This window comes from Aptenodytes patagonicus, chromosome 2, assembly GCF_965638725.1.
Source record: "Aptenodytes patagonicus chromosome 2, bAptPat1.pri.cur, whole genome shotgun sequence".
In the NCBI taxonomy this organism is placed as follows: domain Eukaryota; kingdom Metazoa; phylum Chordata; class Aves; order Sphenisciformes; family Spheniscidae; genus Aptenodytes; species Aptenodytes patagonicus.
The window spans coordinates 80,131,315-80,152,210 of NC_134950.1; the positions used below are offsets into that span (position 1 = coordinate 80,131,315).

Here is a 20,896-nt window from a genome sequence, read left to right on the forward strand (position 1 = left end):
AGTTTTCAAAAGAGTTTCAATATCCTTTTAAACCCCCAAATCACATTAAAATGTGGTCCTGTTCACTGACATCACTGTTAAAATCAAGAAAGCCCTAGCAGCATGCACCAAAGGATTTTTATCCTCTACAGGTATCACCATACGCCCCGAAGATGACTCTGATCTTGACAGGGCATTATAGGGGATCCTGCAAACCTTGTTTCAGAAAGCTTCGAGCTGATCATGAATTGATCTAGTTCAGTGGTACTTCTCAGATTTAAAAACGTGTTCACATATGAAATCCTCACTGAAACTGATTATAAGACGTTCAGAAAACTCTCTTTAAATCATAATAAACAGCCGTGGTGCAGGGGCAAAGTGGAAAAAGACGTAATGTGCACACACAGCAGACTTTAAAACTGCCTTACGCAGGCTATGGTTTCAGATCTGGAAAGGCTGTTGCTGATATAGCCTGGGTACCTGTGCTATGTGTAGGAAGGGCCAACCATTTAGTCCATGAAAGTACCTGACCAGAGTTCTCCCAACTAGCTTCTGGTACTCATTTCTGCATCCTCCTCCTGTCAGCTTATATAGCCTCTTTGTCCTCATATCCCTGCTTCAAAGGGCATTCTTCCACCTCCTCTTCTGGAGCTGAATTCATTAAGAGATTTACCATGGAATAGTAATTTTCAAGCAAGTTTGGTTTCTTTAACACTCATGAAAAATCTGATACATGATCAGCATATGGTTCAGCCGCTGTCTTTGTCTAGTATATCACACTTCTTACAGTTAGAGAAGAGCTGCACTGCTACTGGATTCAAAGAGACAACCATTGCCAAACTCTCCTGTCTCTTCTTGAGCATAAGCATAGACTCTGCTTACCATTGTCATCTTCTAAAAGTGACTCACTGCTTTCCTCCCTTTCCAGACATAATATCTGAAACTTTCTTTCATAAATTAAACTCTTTCCCCTAAAAATATCACAACAACTAGTCATTTACCTGCAGTGAGACACATTTTCACCGAGACGGAGAAACAGTGGGTAGTGTAACTGAAAAATCTAGCATTAGTTGGCAAGTCAACTTTATTATTTCTGAAATGCACAAAGTCACTTGCAGTTCTCCAGTACAGTAGCTTATCTTAAATGAGACTGGAATTTCAACCTGTTAATATGGGTAGGTACTAAGACACATTTTTAATAAGTAAGAAAGAAAATAAAATTACTGGTATGATATGATGCAAGGTTTTAATTCCATGGAAATGTGTGCTTGAGTTAGTCAGGTGCTTAGCCTAGCCTTAATGAATGAGTTTCTTAGTTTGAAAAGCCCACATATTAAAAAAAAATATGAAATTGCCCTCTAAAGGGGTTTTTATTTTGTGAGGTAGATTTGGCATTGGGAACATTCTGGCATCAGGTGCAGGGTGAGCGCAGTGACAGCTACTTCTGAGTCACTGCCTGTGTTAACACGGATGCAGGGTTTTTACCCCTTAGTGAAAGATGCACTGTTGAGCAAATTAGCAAACGGCGCTGCGAGGGCTGCTGTAACCCCACTGTACCCATTGCTTTGTGGTAATTATAACTGGTGCAGTGTTGCCATTCTGTTCCCATTGCCACAAGTTCCCATCTGTCTTGTGTCCGATACCTCTATGCAGGGCGATACCTATGCAGGAGAATAGGCTCGTAAGTTTTCTTCATTCAGAAAAGGATGATTTTAGCTTTTCAACTGTAGAGCTCTGGTGTTGGGTTAATTGCTTTTTTTCAAAGGGACTAGACATGATGTAGGATAACTTATATTTGAATGTTATGTAGCATCCATTGTTGAATACACTGTATTACTGAAATGAAAGGATTTTTATATATATATAAAAAAGAGTATTGTTGTAACAAATTAGAGCAGAATAAGAAGATGGCATGGTAGGGTTTCGTTAATTTGTGTTTTGTTTCAATTTTAATTTCATTATGCTAGTCTCAGCTTTAAGAAGTTTGAAAAATACAAATTTAAGGTGTTCTGTTATATCTATGCCCTTTGAACTTGTAAGTTGGTATACAGTAATTAATTTTATAAATCACAAACAGAACAAAGTTAGGTTATCCCAAGGTGAATTGTGAGGAGGAGAGGTCAAGGAAATGATAGACTAAATAAAATAAGTGGTAATAAATCCTCATATCTGTGTATTCAGCAGGGAGGTCTAAAGAAACTCGGGAATGAAACAGCTGAAATGCTGCTGCTACCTCTTGTGTGGAGTCTCGCACCAAGAGTTGGGCTGATACTTCAGGGTAGGAGGGAGGCAACTGTGATGCCAATTTTGGCAGAGCTCCAGGAGAGGCCAGAGGACAACACACTTAGAAACCCAATGTCTGTTTTGGGCATATTGGTGGAAGTAGAATATAAGATCGGTGCACATTTGGGTGAGGGTGAGGTATGGAAGAAGATCAAGACAGCTTTTGTAGAGAAAAAAATAAGAATTCTCTGAAGGTTTCGGCGATCCTGTGGGTGAGAATGTTCCACTTGATATGGGCTACCTGGATTTCTGGAAGGCAAGATCCCTCACAAAAGGGTCTTGAAGAAAGTAAGCTGTCACCAGATAGGACAAATGTCTTTGCATGATCAAATATTTTTAATTTGGTCAGTTCTCACCATTGAGAAAATTTTTTAAAATGTATTTTTTAAAAAAATTCCTCATGTCCCTTTAATTTTCTTTTATGCTCAGATTCTTTTTAAAGTAGCTTTCTGCATTGCTTCAAAAAGCAAAGATTTGAGTGAAAGTTGCTTATCAACCATAAAGTATGTACAAGTCCCAGAAACAATAATTTGTTGTTGGAGCATGTTCCACCAGTCTGCAGAACGTTATTCACATGCTCACAGATGTGCTTTAGTGTTGCTTAGTACACCATAGTGTGGAGATCTGTCAGCTTTTACAGTGAGCTTTATGCTGCCAGAAGTAAATCTGTAAATAAATTTGATTTTTTATGTAAGATATTTTTAGATCTCTAAAAATAGCCTGAGTATGCAAGTATACAGATGGTAGTTTATGTACATTTCTAGAAGATGAAAAGAATACTGAAAGAGTAATTTTACTGGAATTTATAAGGTGCAGGTTTGCTGGGGTTTTTTTTCACTTCACTGTAGCCAGATATATTTGTTTATAAAATAACATGGATATTGAGGGTAGGGCCAATTGTTACTGTAAAATTAACAGCAGGCGTTTTCCTTGCTTCTTCATAAAAATGTTTCTGGCTAGTGTTTGAAAATAACAACTATGTTTACTGCTACGTCTTGCAGTGCAGCTTGGGCCCCAGCTTTTGGTGTAGCCCCATGCTTTCTTGTTGACCATTTTAAAAAAAGTCAAAACCATCAGATTTAGGTAATTGAAGGTATTTTAAATCTGGCCAGCTGTCACAGCCATTTTTCCTTTCTGTCTGCTATATGACACTAAAGAGACATGATTTCCAGTTCCTCCTGGGCCATATTTTGTTCCTTTCTGCTTACTCCCTTCTTCTGCACTGGAAGCAGAAACATGGTAACACCGTATTGCATATGCTGTTGGGTTTCTGTACTCCTTGAAAGGAAAAAGTACATCTGGGGAGTCATCCTTTCAGTGTGCTGCTGTTAGATACTAGAAACAAGCATCTGAAGAACGCAACTATGAATCCAGAAGTTGTGCTGGTGACTGGTCTGGGTGGCTATTACTGTCCTGAATCCAACGAATTTTGCCCTGCTGGAAGAGCTGTAGGTTTGCCAAAGAAAGATGGACCGGTTGCACTGAAACAGCTGTCAGTTATTTCAGCATACAGTCTCAGACCAAAGCACCAAGCTTCTTTGGAGACTACACAAGGAAAAGGATACAGGAGAATAGCAGAGGAACTGATAACGCACCAGACAGATAAGATGCAGACCTTTATCTGTCAAGCATTAAATAAGAATTGCCTTGTGTATGTGCAGTGTCATTCTTTGAACAGCAGTTGTTATGAACTAAGGGATGAGCTTTTGCAATGAAAGTTTCTCTTGACTCACCCAAATATGAAACAACCTTTTGCCCCCAAATAATTGATAGAATTTGCTCATTGCGTGGGCTGCAATCCATACAGGAGTAGGTGTAGCTGTGAAGGCTTAACCTTGCTGGATCACTGAGAGAGTTTATTAAAACTTTAAACCACACTTGGTATGACGGAGCATGACTCATATAGGTCCTTGGGTGGAATAGCTGACAGTCTCCAGAAATAGGGTTTTATTTACAGAACAGTTAACTGATTTAGAATAAGTTAACTCTTCAACCAAGGAAAACTCTAAATTGCTGATGAACAGCTGAAATACCAAGACTTGAAAATAAACCTCTCACTGAGTCCTTGCAGGGCAGAGTTTCTTCCAGCTGCCTTCTAGAAAGCCCTTCTAGTTCAACAGCCTCCAGTGGCTTCCAGCATTGAAACAATCTCAGCAAGTCCCTTCTGGGTCTCTCGGAAATCTTCCTGTCATCTTCACACTTGGTTGACAGTCTACTCTGCAGAAGTCAGTTGCACTGCAGCAGAGTAATATCCCGCTTCTTCATGCTGTCTCCCTGCTTGCTCCATCGTGGCTTCTGAAAGGTTCCTTCTGCTGCACCTCTCAGTGGCTCTTGTTTAGATGGATCCACTTGACTCAGAGTGCAGCATTTGGAGAATAGCATTTGGTTTTCCTTTCTTCCCTTCCATGCATACCCCTTGGAAAAAAAAAAAATATTTTTTAATACTGAGATTGTAAACTGCAAACAAACAAGTTCTGCAATGACCCAAACTGAATATATAGGGCACTTTTCTGTAGGAAGGCCCTGATTCATCAGAGCACACCAGTGTATTTAGCACATGTTCTGTGGATTCTTGGCATTTGCATGTTGCTAAGCTGTGCTGGATGTGGCAATGCAAGTGCTGCTGAATACAGCTATGAGGCTGCCATGGGGAGGATGAGCATTTTGAGGTGTGCCTTGGAGGCTTTACCAAATCAGAATTGAAAAGGAAATTGGCTCCCTTTGGTTTATTAATAACAATAGTGTGCTAATAAAAATCAAAAAGTATATTTTGTAGCATTTCTTACTACAAGTGGCTGAAAACATACAGAAGTCTTTTTTTTGGCCATTTTCTTCAAAATTGTATACTGTAAATGGTGGGAACAGCAATGCTAGTGTGAAAAAGAAGTACATATTCTGTAACCTTTGCTAATATCATGCAGAAAGAGTTTTTAAGCAGTAAAAAAATTTCACCAAGGGGACTGGAACAGGAGCCAAATATGAAAATAAGCATCCTGTTACACTAAAGATGTAAATTTTAAGTTCTTCCTCCCTTTCCAGGAATTATGGTTCCTGTATGCTAAATAGTCAGCATTATGTGCCTGTATTGCTGAGGTTTTGGTGATAAATAATAAATTATGATCTTGTGAATTACATGGTAAAATTTTATCAGTTATCATATATACTCAAAAAAGGGTGCGTCTTCAAAATTACCTTCTGGTTTCCTTTAATTTTATCTCTTTGAACAGCAACACAATCCTCATTGTCAACATGTTTTTCTGATGGATAAATGTGTTAATCCATGTTTAAAATGTGGAGTTTCAAAATTCATCAAACTAAATAAAGGCATGGAGTATATTGATGACGTATGATGGAAATTATCAAAAAGGATTTTAGGTAAAGAAGTCACAAACCATTTCCAAATTTCTCAAAAGCTTGGAAGTTTTTTAAGTGCAGTAATCATCATTAATTCATCCATGTCATATTTGCCATTAGAAATAATGCTGCCAAAATCAATCAGCTGCAGCTTTGGTGTTTGTTTTTACAGTATATTTAATTCATATTCACATATACAAATGGGCTGGCATCAGTGTGTGAACTGGGATTCCAAAACAATAGAAATAAAATGTGGAGTTGGTAAGAATTAGATCCATTTAAAACCCCTCAACATGTGAGGCTTTTAGACAGCCACGAGTCTGGACCTAAACCCGCAAGAGGACAAACTGGGACCCAGCTTTCCCTGTGTTGAAGGACATTCGCCAAATGTCTCTACTGGATTGTGCCTCCCATGAGAGAGGAAGAGGGAGCGCAGCAGCCCTTGTGCAGGAGCGCGGGGATTAGGGAAGTCACCCGGAGTGCTGTGGAGACAGGAAATCTACTACATGCTTCAGTGATTGCTAAATCATTTCATTTTGGAGTGGATTAGCTTCACCTGAAAAGGCTGCTAGGGCTCTACCTCCAAAATAACTTCATACTCACTGATAAGCTTTTTTCCTTGGGGATAGGAAAAGAGAGGAGGTCTCTTTTGGCAGAGGACTGTTTTGAACACGGGTCACTTACGGATCGTATTGTCTAACCCCTGGATCTCCTGTTAAAACATGAAAACTTACGGAGGTGACACCCTGTTTCTGCAGCACTGGTAGCTATGGCTCTGAGTTAGCACAGGCTAACTGAGCCTGTGTTAGCAGCTGCAGGTAGCAGGGGGCTGTGGTGGTGCACTGGGGGGGGGGGGTGTGTCATGAATCACCACATGCCAGTCAAAGCTGCCTCCAGCCTACCATGGGGCGCATGAAAACAACCATGGGAAAAACCGCTTTGTGTACCAAAAATTACCTATTGAGCACCAAAACATTATCTAATCAGAGGCCCACAGTGCCCCTGCCCAAATATGGTTCAGAAAGAAACAAGCAGCTGCTGGGAGGCTGGAAACAAGCTGCTGGCTGTGGGGGACTCTCTGCATCAAAACAGGGTACCTACACCCCTGAGGGGCTGCGGCCCGTGGACAACCCACGCTGGAGCAGGGACACACCTGAGGGTACTGCAGCCCATCAGTGTCCCAGGCAGGAACAGGGACACTGAGGAGAAGGGCAGCAGAAACCGTTAAGCATAGAGCAGCAGAAGTGGTTAAGCACAGAGTGGCAGAAATGATCACAGATACCACCTCAACTTCCTACACCGCCTGTCGCCTCGTCACAGGAATTTTGATGGACTGAGTATAATCCACAGCAAAAATAAGGAAAAATGGGATTGGGGAGTGTGGAGGATAAATTGTGTGTTTGTCTCAGTGTTTATTTTCTTCTTTTCTTTCAAAACAACAATCAGCAATGAGAGGCTTATTTTTGTTTGCAATAAATTAATTCAATTAGAATTCCCTGACTCTAGACTCTTTTGCCCACAACAGAGTCCCAAGCAAATAAAGGTGCCTCCTTGCAGCCCGGAGCTAAGCACCTGGTGGCTCTGTGTACAGAATCGTAAGCAACACCCTTTTCTGGGCATTTCCTACTTACGTGGCCTTCCCTTTCAGCTCTTAATTTTTCTCAGTCGCATTTTTAGGATTCTGATCTTCTCTCTGCATTGCACACATAGTCTTAGTGCCTGTCCTCTTGGGATCTGCTTTCCCTAGGTGACAAGGCACTTGAAAGTCTGGTATTTACCACCCCAATCTTTCTGTGGATTAAGTTTGAGTTTCTGTCTGCATCCGTACATGCCTAAATACCTCTGGAACCTACCATAAAAAACACTTTGGGAATTGTACACACAGTAACATGGAAAATGTTGTTTAGGAGCTTTGGAAAATAAACCCAAGATAATTCTGAAAGCTTTAACCCCTGCTATGATATATGCTAATATTTGGTTTTGTAAAGTTAGGCCTAGTAATAAGTGTTTCTGAATAGTTTATCATGTGTCTGTCGTACAGTAAGTTATTGGTTTTTTTCCTGATCAGGTTCCTCAAAATAAAGAGAATTGGTTTTCAAAACTCTATTTTTTGTGTTTATTTTCCAGTGGGAGCAAAGTTTTTCATTTAAAACTTTCTATATTTAGTAGCTAGTGAATATAATAATTAAAGAGCAACGGGGAGATTTCTACAAGATACATATTCTGTGAATGAGCAAAAACGAAACTTTCATTCCCGAGATAAGAGATATAATGCAAATCATTCTTCTTCCCTTTTATTTAGACCATTGTAAGGAAACAAAAGGTCTGCTTATGAATGCAGCAACAGTGTATCCCCTCCAGACATCTGCCTGTTCTTTGATTTCTACCTAGGGTGAGTCAGCTTCCTCTGTCTTCAAGGCTAGGAAGTGAGCTGCTGAATGGATGGTGACGCTTACTGCTGCTCAGAAAAAAGGTGTTAAAACATATAGCTTCTGTCACTAAAATTCATCATCGCTGTTTCACAAGAAGTAGGACAGATCTTTACTGTAGGTTCACTTTTCATTTATGTATGGATCAAATAAATTTCTTGAGTTAACTTCTGCTTGAATAAACTTCTCCCTCCATTTAAATAAGCTGTTGTATGGGCCAAACCTATGGTTACCTATCTCTACTCTTCACTAATCTAACGCAGAGTTTGAGAGTTTTGATTCATTTTTATTGCTGTCTTGCCCTGCTTCTGACCGCTCTGTCTGACTCACTTTGAAGTGTTTATGAGCTCCCGACAGGCGTAGTTGGGTGACTGATCCTTGGTTTTGATCCTTCTTCTGTGTGGTGGCTAACATTTGATCACACAAATGTGTGGTATCTGTATGGTATCTGATAAAATATTGGAAAATTAGCAGTGAAATACAGAAAGAAATCCATTCTTGCGTGCTTAGTTGGTATTCTGTAAGCAGACGGCTAAAACATCAGCAGGCAAAGTCTGAGGTAAAAACAACCAGTTTCACGCTAACTAGAAGAGCATGGAGGAGCTATGCTGTCAATGTGCTCCAGACATGATCCTCTAACTTAAGTGCAATGCTGTGCCTTAGAAATGCTTGTGGTTTTAGTTTGGATTTGATGCTTTCAACCACAAGGTTTGACTCTAAACTGGGCAGCTGAACAGGAAACCTCTGTCTTTGGGGAAAGGGCTGCATAGATACCTTTCAAGCGGTGCTCTCAAATAACTTCTCTGACGTGTCCCATGGATGGTTTGGAAGAAGGAGAAGACGTGAAGAGAGAGCTGTGTATGGTTTTGTTCCTTTCTAGTGAAAAAGTAACATAAACTCTTCTCATCAAAATGTGTAATGAGATGTCCTGGAGTTAAAGCATTTAGTGTTTAAAAGAACTATATTGAGCAAATGCCAGCATTGTAATACTTCACCGTTATTAAAGGCTGATATAGTAATAACCATGTTAATGTCATCAGACAGATTATTTGCAAAATGCTGCTTCTGTGTATTCAGCAGTGGTCTTGAGATATATAAAACTTAAAGCAAGAGTTACAGGATCAGACTGAAGCAAACCTTGAAATTGTGTCAATTAATGAAGCAGCTCTGGCTGTTTATGTTGTTATGTTCTGGTTTTACTCTATTGTTTTGCTGTTTGATGACTCGGATCTTGAACAGCTGCAAGATAGGCACATATTCTGAAGGTGTAGTGAACCTCATTTGCAAAATTAGTCATAGACAGCCTGCATATGCAAACTGTAATCTATGCATAAACATTAAGCATCCCCTAAATTCCTTGAAGGAATTTGTCTTTGCCAAATATGTGGTGAGCCTGTGCATTTAAAAGAGCTTTCAGACCCATACACTGAAAACATTGCAGCACAGCGGTGCTTTCAGGTAGCTTTAGAGTTATTTGGAGATGAAGGTGACCAGCTGGATGTTAACTGTACATTCACGGAGTTATTCAGCAGCAAATGAGCTGGGCACACCGAGGGTGCAGAATGGTGTATATTTACCGTGAAAACCAATACGTGTATTTCTATCGAGGGCAGCCCCTCTCTGCTGGGCAGAGGCTCCCAGCCAGCACCGCGGGGGGCAGATCCCCATCTGGTCCCTCCAGTGGGAGCTGCTTTTCAGCTGCGGCTCTGCCGCTCGGCCTGGCCTCAGCTACAGCTCCCATGAAACAGCCACCATGCCTGTGCCTGGCCACAGGCCCCTTGGTCTGGCCCCGGCCCCAGTCCCCGACCTGCGACTGACTTCCCGGACCTCCCTGGGCCTCACCCTGGCCCTGGCCCAGTCCCGGGTCCCCTGGGGACATGTCTCATCACCATGGGCTGGGCTGGTGACCTGGGCCCTCGGCAGCCACCCCGGGTCTGCCCCACTCGCTTGGCTGTGGGGCTGGGCCCTGCCCCACTGGCAGCCCCCACTCGGGGCTCCCTTTCTTGCTGCAGCAGACGGCTCATGCTGCTCCCGGACACCTACGGCTTGTCTTCTGCAAAATATCTTCATGAGGGAGTTCGCGTCCCATGGCTGTGGTGAAGCAGCAAGGACTGAAAGGATGGTGCTCTCATTCCGCCTGTGTGTATGGATTTTCTGGTTTTGATATCGGCTCCTGGCATTGCCAGCCTTGAAATTTCACCTACAGGATCATGAAGATAAAAAGTCTTATGGTGCTGTGCTGGGAGGATTTGAAAAAACTCATTTTCCACAGGGGAGAAAAAAAAAATAGCATAGATGAATGTTGCTAGCAATGGGAAGCCCTTTAGGATGCTGTTAATGAACAGACAAGAGTTCATAATTCTGTCATCAGAAAAGATGTCAGCTAGTGCATAAAGCCTGTACTAGCCATGAGTGAAAGCAAAAGCAGCAATTAAGTATGTAAAAAAATGGTTCAATATGACAAAAGTTGTGATATGTAGGAGACTTCTAGATGTCAGGAAAAATCCTTGCCTGTTTTTGTCAAGGCCAGTGACAGTATTTTGGAAGTATTCCAGGAAAAAAGCCATCCTAACAAAGGGAGGGGCTGCCAGTAGGTAGGAAGAGTATAAACAATCAGAACTGAATAAAAGATGCTGCTATGATGGTTTTGTATTTGGAAAGAAATAGAGTGATGTACTCAACAACTTTGTAGGAAATCGAGTCGTATGAAAATGTTTTCCATTTTTTAATGGGGAACAGGTTTGGGTTCAGTAACTTTCCAAAAGCTATAGATTTCAGTAAGATGTTTGATGCAATGATAATGGGCATCCTGATTAAAAGTACTGACACTGCTCCCCATCAAAAGAGCACAGTCTAATGGATTTTGAGTGGAGTAACTGGAAATTGTCAGTGGAGATGTTCAATGAATTGGCGTGTGTGTTGTGTTCTGCAAGAACCAGTTCTCATCCTTTATGCTATTATGTATTTTTTATTAATGATCTAGGAGATACATGAAGACAGTCACAGACAGTCATTTTTAAAGAAAAGCCAAATATTGGTCTGATAGTCAATACAGTAGTACAGAATGCTTTATAAACTATATTCATCAAGACAAGGTGCACCTTTATAATAACTGTCTGGAAAGTCATAATTCTAAAGGCAAAGAGTATGGGTCATAGCTAGAAATTTGGAAAGCCGCAACTTTGAAAAATATTGTGGAGACATAGCAGACAGGGAACTCCTGAGATGTTACAGCAGAAAGTTACGCAGTGTAAGTCATGGACATATTGAGGGGAATAGGGCAGGAGGGTATGTGCGTGTATGTCTATTTACTGGAGCACAATGTTAGGATTTGTGTCAAATGAACTTTCAAAAAATGTTTGAAGGTTGTTGAGGGTTTAGAGAAGAGAGTGTAGAAAATACTTAGGAGAAGGAGATTTATGGAGCTAAGTCTGTTTACCTGATCAAAAAGAAAATTATCAGTATTTAACTTTGCAGAGAAAAGAGGGTGGACATTAATCTCGAGCTGAGAAAGATATAACAGGACCAAGACTTCAAAATAAGAAATACAGAACACATTTTTAACAGTTTTTAACAGTTCAGCTGATTAATCACTAGAACAAACAGCTAAGGAGTTGATGAATTCTCCATCTCTTGATGTCTCTGTAATCACGACTGAATACCTTTCTTGGTGTGTATGACTGTCGTGGTTTAACCTCAGTCGGCAAGTAAGCACCATGCAGCCACTCGCTCACTCCCCCCCACCCCCCAGTGGGATGGGGGAGAGAATTGGAAGAGCACAAGTGAGAAAAATTTGTGGGTTGAGATAAAAAGAGTTTAATAATTGAAATAAAATGATAATAATAATATAATAATATAATAATAATATAATAATAATAATAATACACAAAGCAAGTGATGCACAGTACAGTTGCTCACCACCCGCCGACCGATGCCCAGCCAGTCCCCGAGCAGCGGCCCCCCCGGCCAGCTTTCCCCAGTTTATGTACTGAGCATGACGTCACATGGTATGGAATGTCCCTTGGGCCAGTTTGGCTGTGCCCCCCTCCCAGCTTCTTGTGCACCTCCAGCCTTCTCAGTTGGTAGAGCATGGGGAGCTGAAAAGTCCTTGGCTGGTGTAAGCACTACCTAGCAACAACTAAAACATCGGTGTGTTATCAACTTTGTTCTCATCCTAAATCCAAAACCCAGCGCTGTACCAGCTACTAGAAAGGAAATTAACTCTATCCCTGCTGAAACCAGGACAATGACTAAAATGCAATTTATTGGTCTCAGTACAAGTAACCAAGGTTGGTGGAGGTTACTAACGTAGGCTAAATTTAAGGGGATAATAGCGCCTAATTTTTAAAAAAAATTCCCCTCCAAGTTAGGAATCCAAGTTATCTTCAAGAAAAAACAATTTACAGCTGTTTATCCTAGTAGGTGTATTAAAGAGAATGTGCATGAGATCTGGGTAAACAGTACCATAATTTGCCAAACAAGTAGCCTGTTGATCACCATCTCTATCAGCCACATGGCTGATTCATCATTGTGTGATCAGGAATCACAAGATTCCTTTCTTGTAGGTTATTTCTTGGTACATTTCAAGGGCAGCTGAAAATTTTATTTTATCCATGTTTATTTGTAAACTTTGTTGTGAAGCTGGATGCACGTATAGGCTAATTGCTTCTAGAGCTCTTACTGCTGACTTATTGACCTGGTTTGTGAAACTTGCTAGATAGATGATTAGACATATGCCACAGGAATCTGAAAACAAAGCCCAGCCCACAGAAAAGTAGGATTCAATATTCAGTGCCCTAAATGACATTGTAAGGGACAAGAATATCCCTATATGGGATGACAGGGACAAAAATGTCCCTATATCACTTCATTGATCTACATATATGTAGTTTTTCTGCAGACTTCTTCAACATCAGAAGCTCAACAACAAAGATGGACATTTCTTCCAATAAGACCAAAATGTGGACCTGCAGATCCCTCCATGGGGGGGTGGGGGTGGGGGTGGAGACTGAGAGACTGAGAGAGAGACTGAGAGACACAGAGACTGAGAGAGAGACTGAGACTGAAACACTCTCTTGGGGGGTAGAGTTCAGTATCGGGTTGCCTTGAAGGAGAGTTTCTCTCCATTGAGAGTGAGGTGCTAAGCTAATTTTAATGTAGTGAGCCCTATCAGAATACCTTTGTTTCTCTGTGATGACATTGTATTGTCTATATTATTCAAGAGATCAGACTAGATGGAAGAATATTTGGCCTTTAAATCTATAAATTCTTAGAATTCTTTATGCTTTGGTAAAGAGAAGGTTGATAGTCATGTAATCTTGTACCAATGAGTGAATCAGAATTGGTAGTTTACATAACAAAACAAGAATGAGCAAATAAATAAAGCATTATTGCCTCCGGCCAAGAAGAGTTTGATTTGTGAAACACGCACTTAAGAAAATGTACTGTACCAAGCATTTGAGGATATTTTGCTTGCTTACTGCATAATAACAGCATGACCTCCATTGTGCAAGATAGTGCAAATGCAATTGCCATCTTGCAAAAACCAATGCAGTTCTATGATCTTTAACTGAGATATGCTAACTTACTCTAGCTAAACAAACATCCTTTATCAAGCTTTAGGGGAGTGATGAGTAACTGGCAGTGACTGCTAAAGTCATCTGTATAATTTAGGGAAAATTCTGACAAGGAAATCAACTTGGATGTGAGAGTTTGAGAGAGCAAGAACTTAAGAAACAGTTTGACAGATACCACTGAAAATCCTCAGTTTGAGAATCCAGGGAGAACGACTACTTGCTAGCCATCTTCTGGGATCCAGATGGACATGTTCTGAGAAGAGAGGAGTACTTAACCCTACAGTACTGAAAGACACTATCATGTTGTATTCAGTATGGATTGTGTGCTCTGTCTTTTAGCCCTAGGACTTAAAGATCTCAGCTACAAGTGATCTGAGCGTGAGGGGAAAGCATAGCCCCAGAGAACACGAACAGTCAGGAAATAGTCTTGTGTGCATGAATCACATGTACTGGCTGTAAAGTCATGTTGGTAATATTTCAGGGAAAGACATTTGTGAGGGGATTTTCATTATTGCCATAGCGCCACAGTTTCTCTTTCATCAGAAGCGGGTACTGTTATTTTTAGTCTGAAGACTTTTAAATGCTGCATCTTGACCTGCATTCAGAATTACTTTGGCTTTTTTCTTATAGACTGTAGCCCTGAGCGTGGCTTCTCTGTCTACTACAAACAGACAAGTCTTTTGTCTCAAAGTCAGTGTCTTGTATGTCAGTTCACCTAGGTTTTGATGTGTAGATTTTCTGTCTTTTTGAGAGAATAGTACAGAATGTACTATCAAATAAAAAGCCATCATAAGCAGCAGTCTTGATTTGCTGTTTTCCTCACACCGTTCCAGTCTGCAGAAATTTCAGTGCACATCAGTCACTACAATCTGATTAGCAATTGGTTTTGATCCTTCCACTATGCTCTTTTTAGCCACCAGAGATGACAAAACATGAAGGAAGAGGTGTTCTTCAATGCTTTGCATTTCTTAGGATCTTTTAGCAGAAAGAGAGGGAACAATGTATTTGTAACCGTTTTGTATTTGGCTAGCTGACCAGCCCAGCCACGGTCTTCATAAAAAGTTGAAATTCAGCTTCTTTCACAGTTGTCTTTTAGTGAAAGAAACCAAAATTAACAATCTGTGTGAAATATAATATGTGACTTGATAACACATTATCACACAAGTGGCAACTTCAGGATTGAAATGTGAGCACTGGCAGCCTGCATGGTGGAGAGGGTGGCTGAAGCGTTTAGGTGTAGCTGGGCACGGCAGGATATTTTGCAGTGTGCTTCACCAATTGCAGTTCTCTAAAGCCACCTCTGGTTGTAGCCTTCTCTTTCGTACAGTGGAAATGGAGGAAGGAAAACATTCTTTGGAGGGAAGTTCTGGTGTGGTGACAGCTTCACTAGGACGTTTAAGCAGAACGGGGTAGTGGTCTGGCCTGGAGAGAAAAAGGAGGGGAAATGTCCTGTCTCTCCTGCTGTTCTCTACAAAATAAGGGCATTCTGTTTTCCCTTTCCTCTTATGATTCTTTAGCTTGTAGTTGACTTTACGCTGCTTCCTACAAAAACTTTTTCTACTGCTTTTTCTATTGCTTTCTTGAAAACTTTTGTTGCTTTTCTCTTTGACCTTTTGCCAGCCCCTCAGGGTTTCAAAGACATAAGCAGTAACCTGGACGTTGAGTGTCTGCCTCACTGTGTGTCTGGAATCATAAAGGAGTCATAGGAAGATAGTGAGCTCGCTGGCATTTACTAGCCATGGTACAACATGAGCACAGTGATGTAAAATTGGAGCTAAGAGCACTCACCTCTTTGTTAACTATTTAATGATAATTATTAACAAGTGCTGACCTGTCCTGTACATCACAAAACAGCAACTTGCTGTTAGATGAAGAGCAACTTGCAAGAGTAAGCTTTCATTATGGAAAAAAAAATCCACTGTTTTTTCAGGCATTCTTTATAAGTTAGCAAAATACCTCCACCAAGGACCAGTGGACTACATTAGAAATAAAAATACAGCGGCCTCTTCGATGTGTACCTGCTAAAATGCCTAAACATACTAAATTAATCTTGCATTTAAGAAATAAAGCCACATTAAGATTTTGATGAAAAGTCAATTGTATGTATTCTTCTCAGTTACAATGTGTCAAATCTGAGATCCTAGCAGTAGGAAAACAGTACATCTTTTTTTCTTGCCTCCTTTAGTCAGGCTAGAGACAGATATGCTTTACCTTGACCATTTATTTCATAACTCGTCTTACTGTTTATATGATATGCCTTAGTATGCAAAATAAAGAGCAGTCCAGACATATGTGAATCAAAATTATGTTTAGGTCTCACCGGGGGGGGGGGGGGGGGGGGGGGGGGGAGAAAAATATTACTTAGCATCCAAGCAAGATTCTGTCTTCACTCATTGAAATAGAGGTTTTTTACAAAGTGTGTGCAGGATCAGTTTCATAGGGACTCATGAAAATTGATGCTGTGCTTACAGGTACACAAATGCTATGGGGAATGGGAAGTCTTCATTATATGTTGCAGAGATAGATAGCCGAGGTAGCTGCAAATATCAGAGAGTCTATAGCCTTGTTATTGCCATGTTCTACTCAAGGTCATTAGACCTGAACAGGAATAATTAACCCAGGCAGAGCATTGGATTAATGGTTACACTTCTTCTGGTACCTTCATGAATAGAACTGCAAACTCCGCAAAAATACATGTGAATCTAGGAGAATGCATCACTGTGAGTAACACCTGCAGACCGTGCACATTTTGAGGTCATCATCTTTTCTGGCACAGCTGTTTCTCTCTCTGACTCCGTCATGGGCTTTTGCAGCTGCCTTCCCCCGTCCTCACTGGTTCAGGGTTCTGGTTTTTGTGCTTAGCCAGAATTAGCCTCTCCCCTCTGCCTATGAGAAAATGGGGAAATTCTTCTTCAGTTTTGAGGTGGAGTATGATCAAAGCAGAAAGGGGTTTTTTTGCAGGGTTCTAGCTATTCTTTTGTTGATTCAGTTTTCCAGAGAAGTAGGAACTCAATGAAAAGCTATCACAGGTAAAATGGGCAAAATTAAAATGTACTGACATAAGAGACCTTCACAAGGAGAAGACCATGAGTATAATACCAACAAAAGATAAGGAAAAATAAGTAGGTTTTTTTAAAAAATATTCAATTTCCTTTTAATATTTTCAAAAAACTTTAGTTTGTCAAGTGCCATATTAAAATAAGGGTAGAGCGCGTATCAGAATAGTCTGCAGAAGTCCAACATTTTCAATGTTCTGTGTCCTAATTTTATCTTTTCATTTTCAGTCTAACAACTGCTAAAACTATGACTAAACATTTAAAATACATTAAAATAAAAAGATTTAGCCTACTCTTGCCTGAATTGGATTGAATTTCCCTGAAGTCCTCTGAAGAATCCTTGAAGCTCTTGCTTTATTTGCTAATCCATATTTCCTGCATCCTACTCAGATATTGAATGGATTACTGTACGTAACTTCTTCAGACGTTAAGTTTAGCTTAAGCTTTTTCTAATTAAAAAAAAAAAAACTTGAAGAAGTTAGATATTAGTTGGAAATTATGTGTATATCTCTGTCAAGTTCTTCAAGGAACGGATTAATTTTGGAGGCCGTACCAGGCAAATGCCTGAACGCAAGCCTCATCAAAATGTTCTAGGGTATTGACAATAGCGTATGCCTTGCACAATATTGCTTCCCTGCTAATTTCGTTCTCCTTAAAGGAATTGTGGACATTTCATTTTAAATTTTAGGAGCGTCTTCTACTTTCTTTACTGCCTGCTCACATTGCCATGGAAATGAAAGCAGAGATCATTCAGAGGTTACAAGGTCCCAAGGCAGGCCAGCTGGAAAACACCAACAACTTCCACAATTTGTATGTCAAAAGGCACACCAATGTAAGGTACTGTAGTATAATAAAATGTATCAAGAACATTCAGAAAAATTTTGAAAAGCAAGTGTTAAGAGACCAATTAAGAAAATAATTGTTTTAATATGTTTTTCAACAACTTAATGTTTGATTAAGGCCATTAATTTGATCAAATGCTAACAATCTCCTGTTCCAGAAGAGCAACAAAGGTGATTGATAATACAAAGGGGTTGTTTAGAAAAAGCCACGCGTTAACAGGCTTTCTTCATAATGTCTTAAATTTTCAGGTTAAAGTACCAAATCCTGCTTTCATGTATACTAGTCAAAATTGTAATTCGTGTCAGTTATATTATTCTGAAATTGTAATTTTCTTAACTGGAGCAATTTCTCAGGTTTTATATAATGTAAATAGAGGCAGCTGTATCACGTGTATTTTACACAGTATCTGAGATAAAATATTCTGCTGACAAATCTAATTATTTATTAATTATAAATTTCTACAAGTTAGAAAAATAATTCACCATTTATTTCAAATATTCTTTCATCTTTACAAGTTGTTTTGCCTGTTTTTTTGATTGGGCAAGTTAATTTGAATGACATTCTTAGAAATTACATTTTTAAAGCAAGTATTGCAGGACTTTTGAGGAAGTTCATTTTCACTTGTAAGCACAAATACTTTTTCCTTAGCCTGATTCTATGAATTGGTCAAGTTTTCTTGGTGAATAGAAACATAGTGTATGGCTTGAATATCTTAGCAACCAGGCTTGAATTTAATAGTCTGAGTAACAAGTGAACAGAGACTTCCATGCTGCATATCATTGACAGGTAAATCTAGACAGAAAATGTCTACAATGATAAAAAGTTATTAAATAATTTCTAATAACAAACATGTTTATTGAAATAATTGCCATTATTATATTGCCAATTTGTGAGTAGGAAAAAAGTTTCTATTTTTTGAATACACTGTAACAAATATAGGTATAGAATGCCTATAAATACCTATAAATATAGGTTTACATGTAAACGTGATACCTGTGAAGGTAATACCTATAAAGGTAATAATAGGTATATATTACATATAAATGTAACGCCTGTAAAGGTAAATGTAGGTTTACCTATAAATGTAGTTATATCTATTTCTCTACATTTAGCAGTGGCCATTTTGCGTACGGGCATACCTCTGTGAAGTTCCAGAATGCCTACTTTCAGGTTTTGCTGTTGATTGATTGATAAATCTGAGTTCTGCAGAAGGAAACTGTGACCAAGTTTCTGTTCATTTCTGTTGTAGCATCTTGTATGCTGATATCGTGGGATTCACTCGTCTGGCCAGTGACTGCTCGCCAGGGGAATTGGTGCACATGCTAAACGAGCTGTTTGGCAAGTTTGATCAGATTGCAAAGGTGGGTTTCTACTGGGCTGCTAGAGTTAGTTTAAATAAGTAAGTCATCTTTAATTTTTTTTTTTTTCCTTCTTCTACCTTCAGACAGCATTTCTGAGGCTTTGGCAGGAAGATTAGACTTGAAATGTGTAAAGAAAAAATCTGGCTCTGGTCTGAGTGTAACAGTGTGTTTCTGCCAGTGTGACAATCTGTGAAACCCAAGATAGCTCTCTCTAATAGGACCAATAGAGACAGATCATGAAGCCCCATAAAGCTTAATGGAAGGTGAACAGCTCTTTAAATAGATTGTTTACAATAACAAGGATTAAGAAACTCAAGATAGAAAACTGATACAGTCAGTTTTCTGATCTCTGGAAAAGCATTTAAGAGACTGGAGGACAAGAGAGACAATACTGATCGAAGCAATTTTAATTACTGACCACAGCCTCTTGATTACTCAAGAAAAGATTCAAATATAATCAGAAGTTCTTCTTCTGTTTATTTAGGTGTCATTTTTATAAAAATTACATCAAACCATGCTATGTGTGATGGTGAAATCAGAAACACTAAAATAGATAAAAATAAAAAAAACAAACAACATTTTTCTGTGGTTTTCATTAGTCCAAAAGCTATTGTCCAGTATTGGTTAAAAAAAACCCAAAACTTTATATTGCCTTAGAGTACAAAAGATAGAAATAAGATTATGATTGCTAGTTTCAGGAAGTATTGCATAGTACATCTTCAAAGATGTAAATGTGGAAGGCTAGGTCTTTTGATTTCATATTTCAAATAAAAAGACTTTATTTAGATTGAGTGCATGATACTTTGGCTCAGTTCTTTAATCTAATGTGTGAACAACACTGCAGATCTATGTTTTGCAGTGAACTTACTTCCTGGTTTTGCCCATTAAGGACCACAACAGATGGAGGAATCATCCGTACAAAACTCTCTGACAGCACTTCTTTTTTAGCAAGCCAAATCCTTCTCTACTGAGACAAGCTTAAGTAGAATGATTTTGCTAATATCATTTAAGTCAGTCTTTGTAACAGTAACCCTTCATTTATGTAATTCAAGCTGAAAATGACCATCTCACCTTGCTTTTTCCTCCAGGAAAATGAATGTATGAGAATTAAAATCCTAGGTGACTGCTATTACTGTGTTTCTGGACTACCTATATCTCTTCAAAATCATGCCAAGAATTGTGTGAAAATGGGACTGGACATGTGTGAAGCCATTAAGTAAGTGCTGAACTTTTTGTTAAATATTCAACAGTAAAAATTCTGTCTCTTTTCTATCTGTAGCTGTGCTGCTGGTTGAAACATTCAGACCTCTAGTAGTTGGTGTGTTTCACTACAAGGTCCAGCATGATAATCTTGATCTCAGCCTCAGCAAAGAAATGTTTTAAGATGTTGGGTTGTGCCAGGCTATCTCGTTACTACACCATAAAGTTGATTAAGGACCTGGAGCATTGCTCATAAAAGGAGAGGCTGAGAGAGCTGGGACTGTTCAACCTGGAGAAGAGAAAGCTGAGGGGGAAAAATCTCATCAGTGCATTTAAGTACCTGAAGGGAGAGTGCAAAGAAGATGGAGCCAGCCTCTTCTCAGTGGTGCCCAGTGACAGGAAAGAGATGATGGGCACAAACTGAAACACAGGAGGTTCCCTCTGAACATCAGGAAACACTTTTTTCACTGTGAGGGTGACTGAGCACTGGCACAGGTTGCCCAGGGAGGTTGTGGAGTTTCCAACCTTGGAGATACTCAAAATACAACTGGTACGGCCCTAAGCAACCTGCTCTAGCTGGCTCTGTTTTGAGCAGGAGTTGGACTAGACAATCTCCAGAGGTCCCTTCTGACCTCAGCTATTCTGTGATTACGAGATGGTAAATATCCCAATAGACATCACTTAGGACTTGGGAAGTTTTGCTTTTTGCAGAATCATGATGCTGCCACCCACCTGTTAGTCAAATGGCTCTGTGAGAGGCCAGAGCTCCTGGCTCCTGATGAGTTTGAAGTTCAGTGGTGGTCAGGAGCAGTTGC

General features: G+C 39.8%; 1 protein-coding gene across 3 annotated transcripts in view; it reads left to right on the forward strand.

Moving 5' to 3' along the window:
• ADCY2 (adenylate cyclase 2) overlaps positions 1–20,896 on the forward strand; it is a 237,429-nt gene that overhangs the window by 138,325 nt on the left and 78,208 nt on the right. For all 3 annotated transcript variants that reach the window (XM_076330310.1, XM_076330311.1, XM_076330312.1), the window contains 3 exons: positions 17,366–17,514; positions 18,770–18,881; positions 19,970–20,097. In XM_076330310.1, coding sequence (XP_076186425.1) covers positions 17,366–17,514; positions 18,770–18,881; positions 19,970–20,097 — 389 coding nt within the window. The remainder of the gene's footprint in view (positions 1–17,365; positions 17,515–18,769; positions 18,882–19,969; positions 20,098–20,896) is intronic.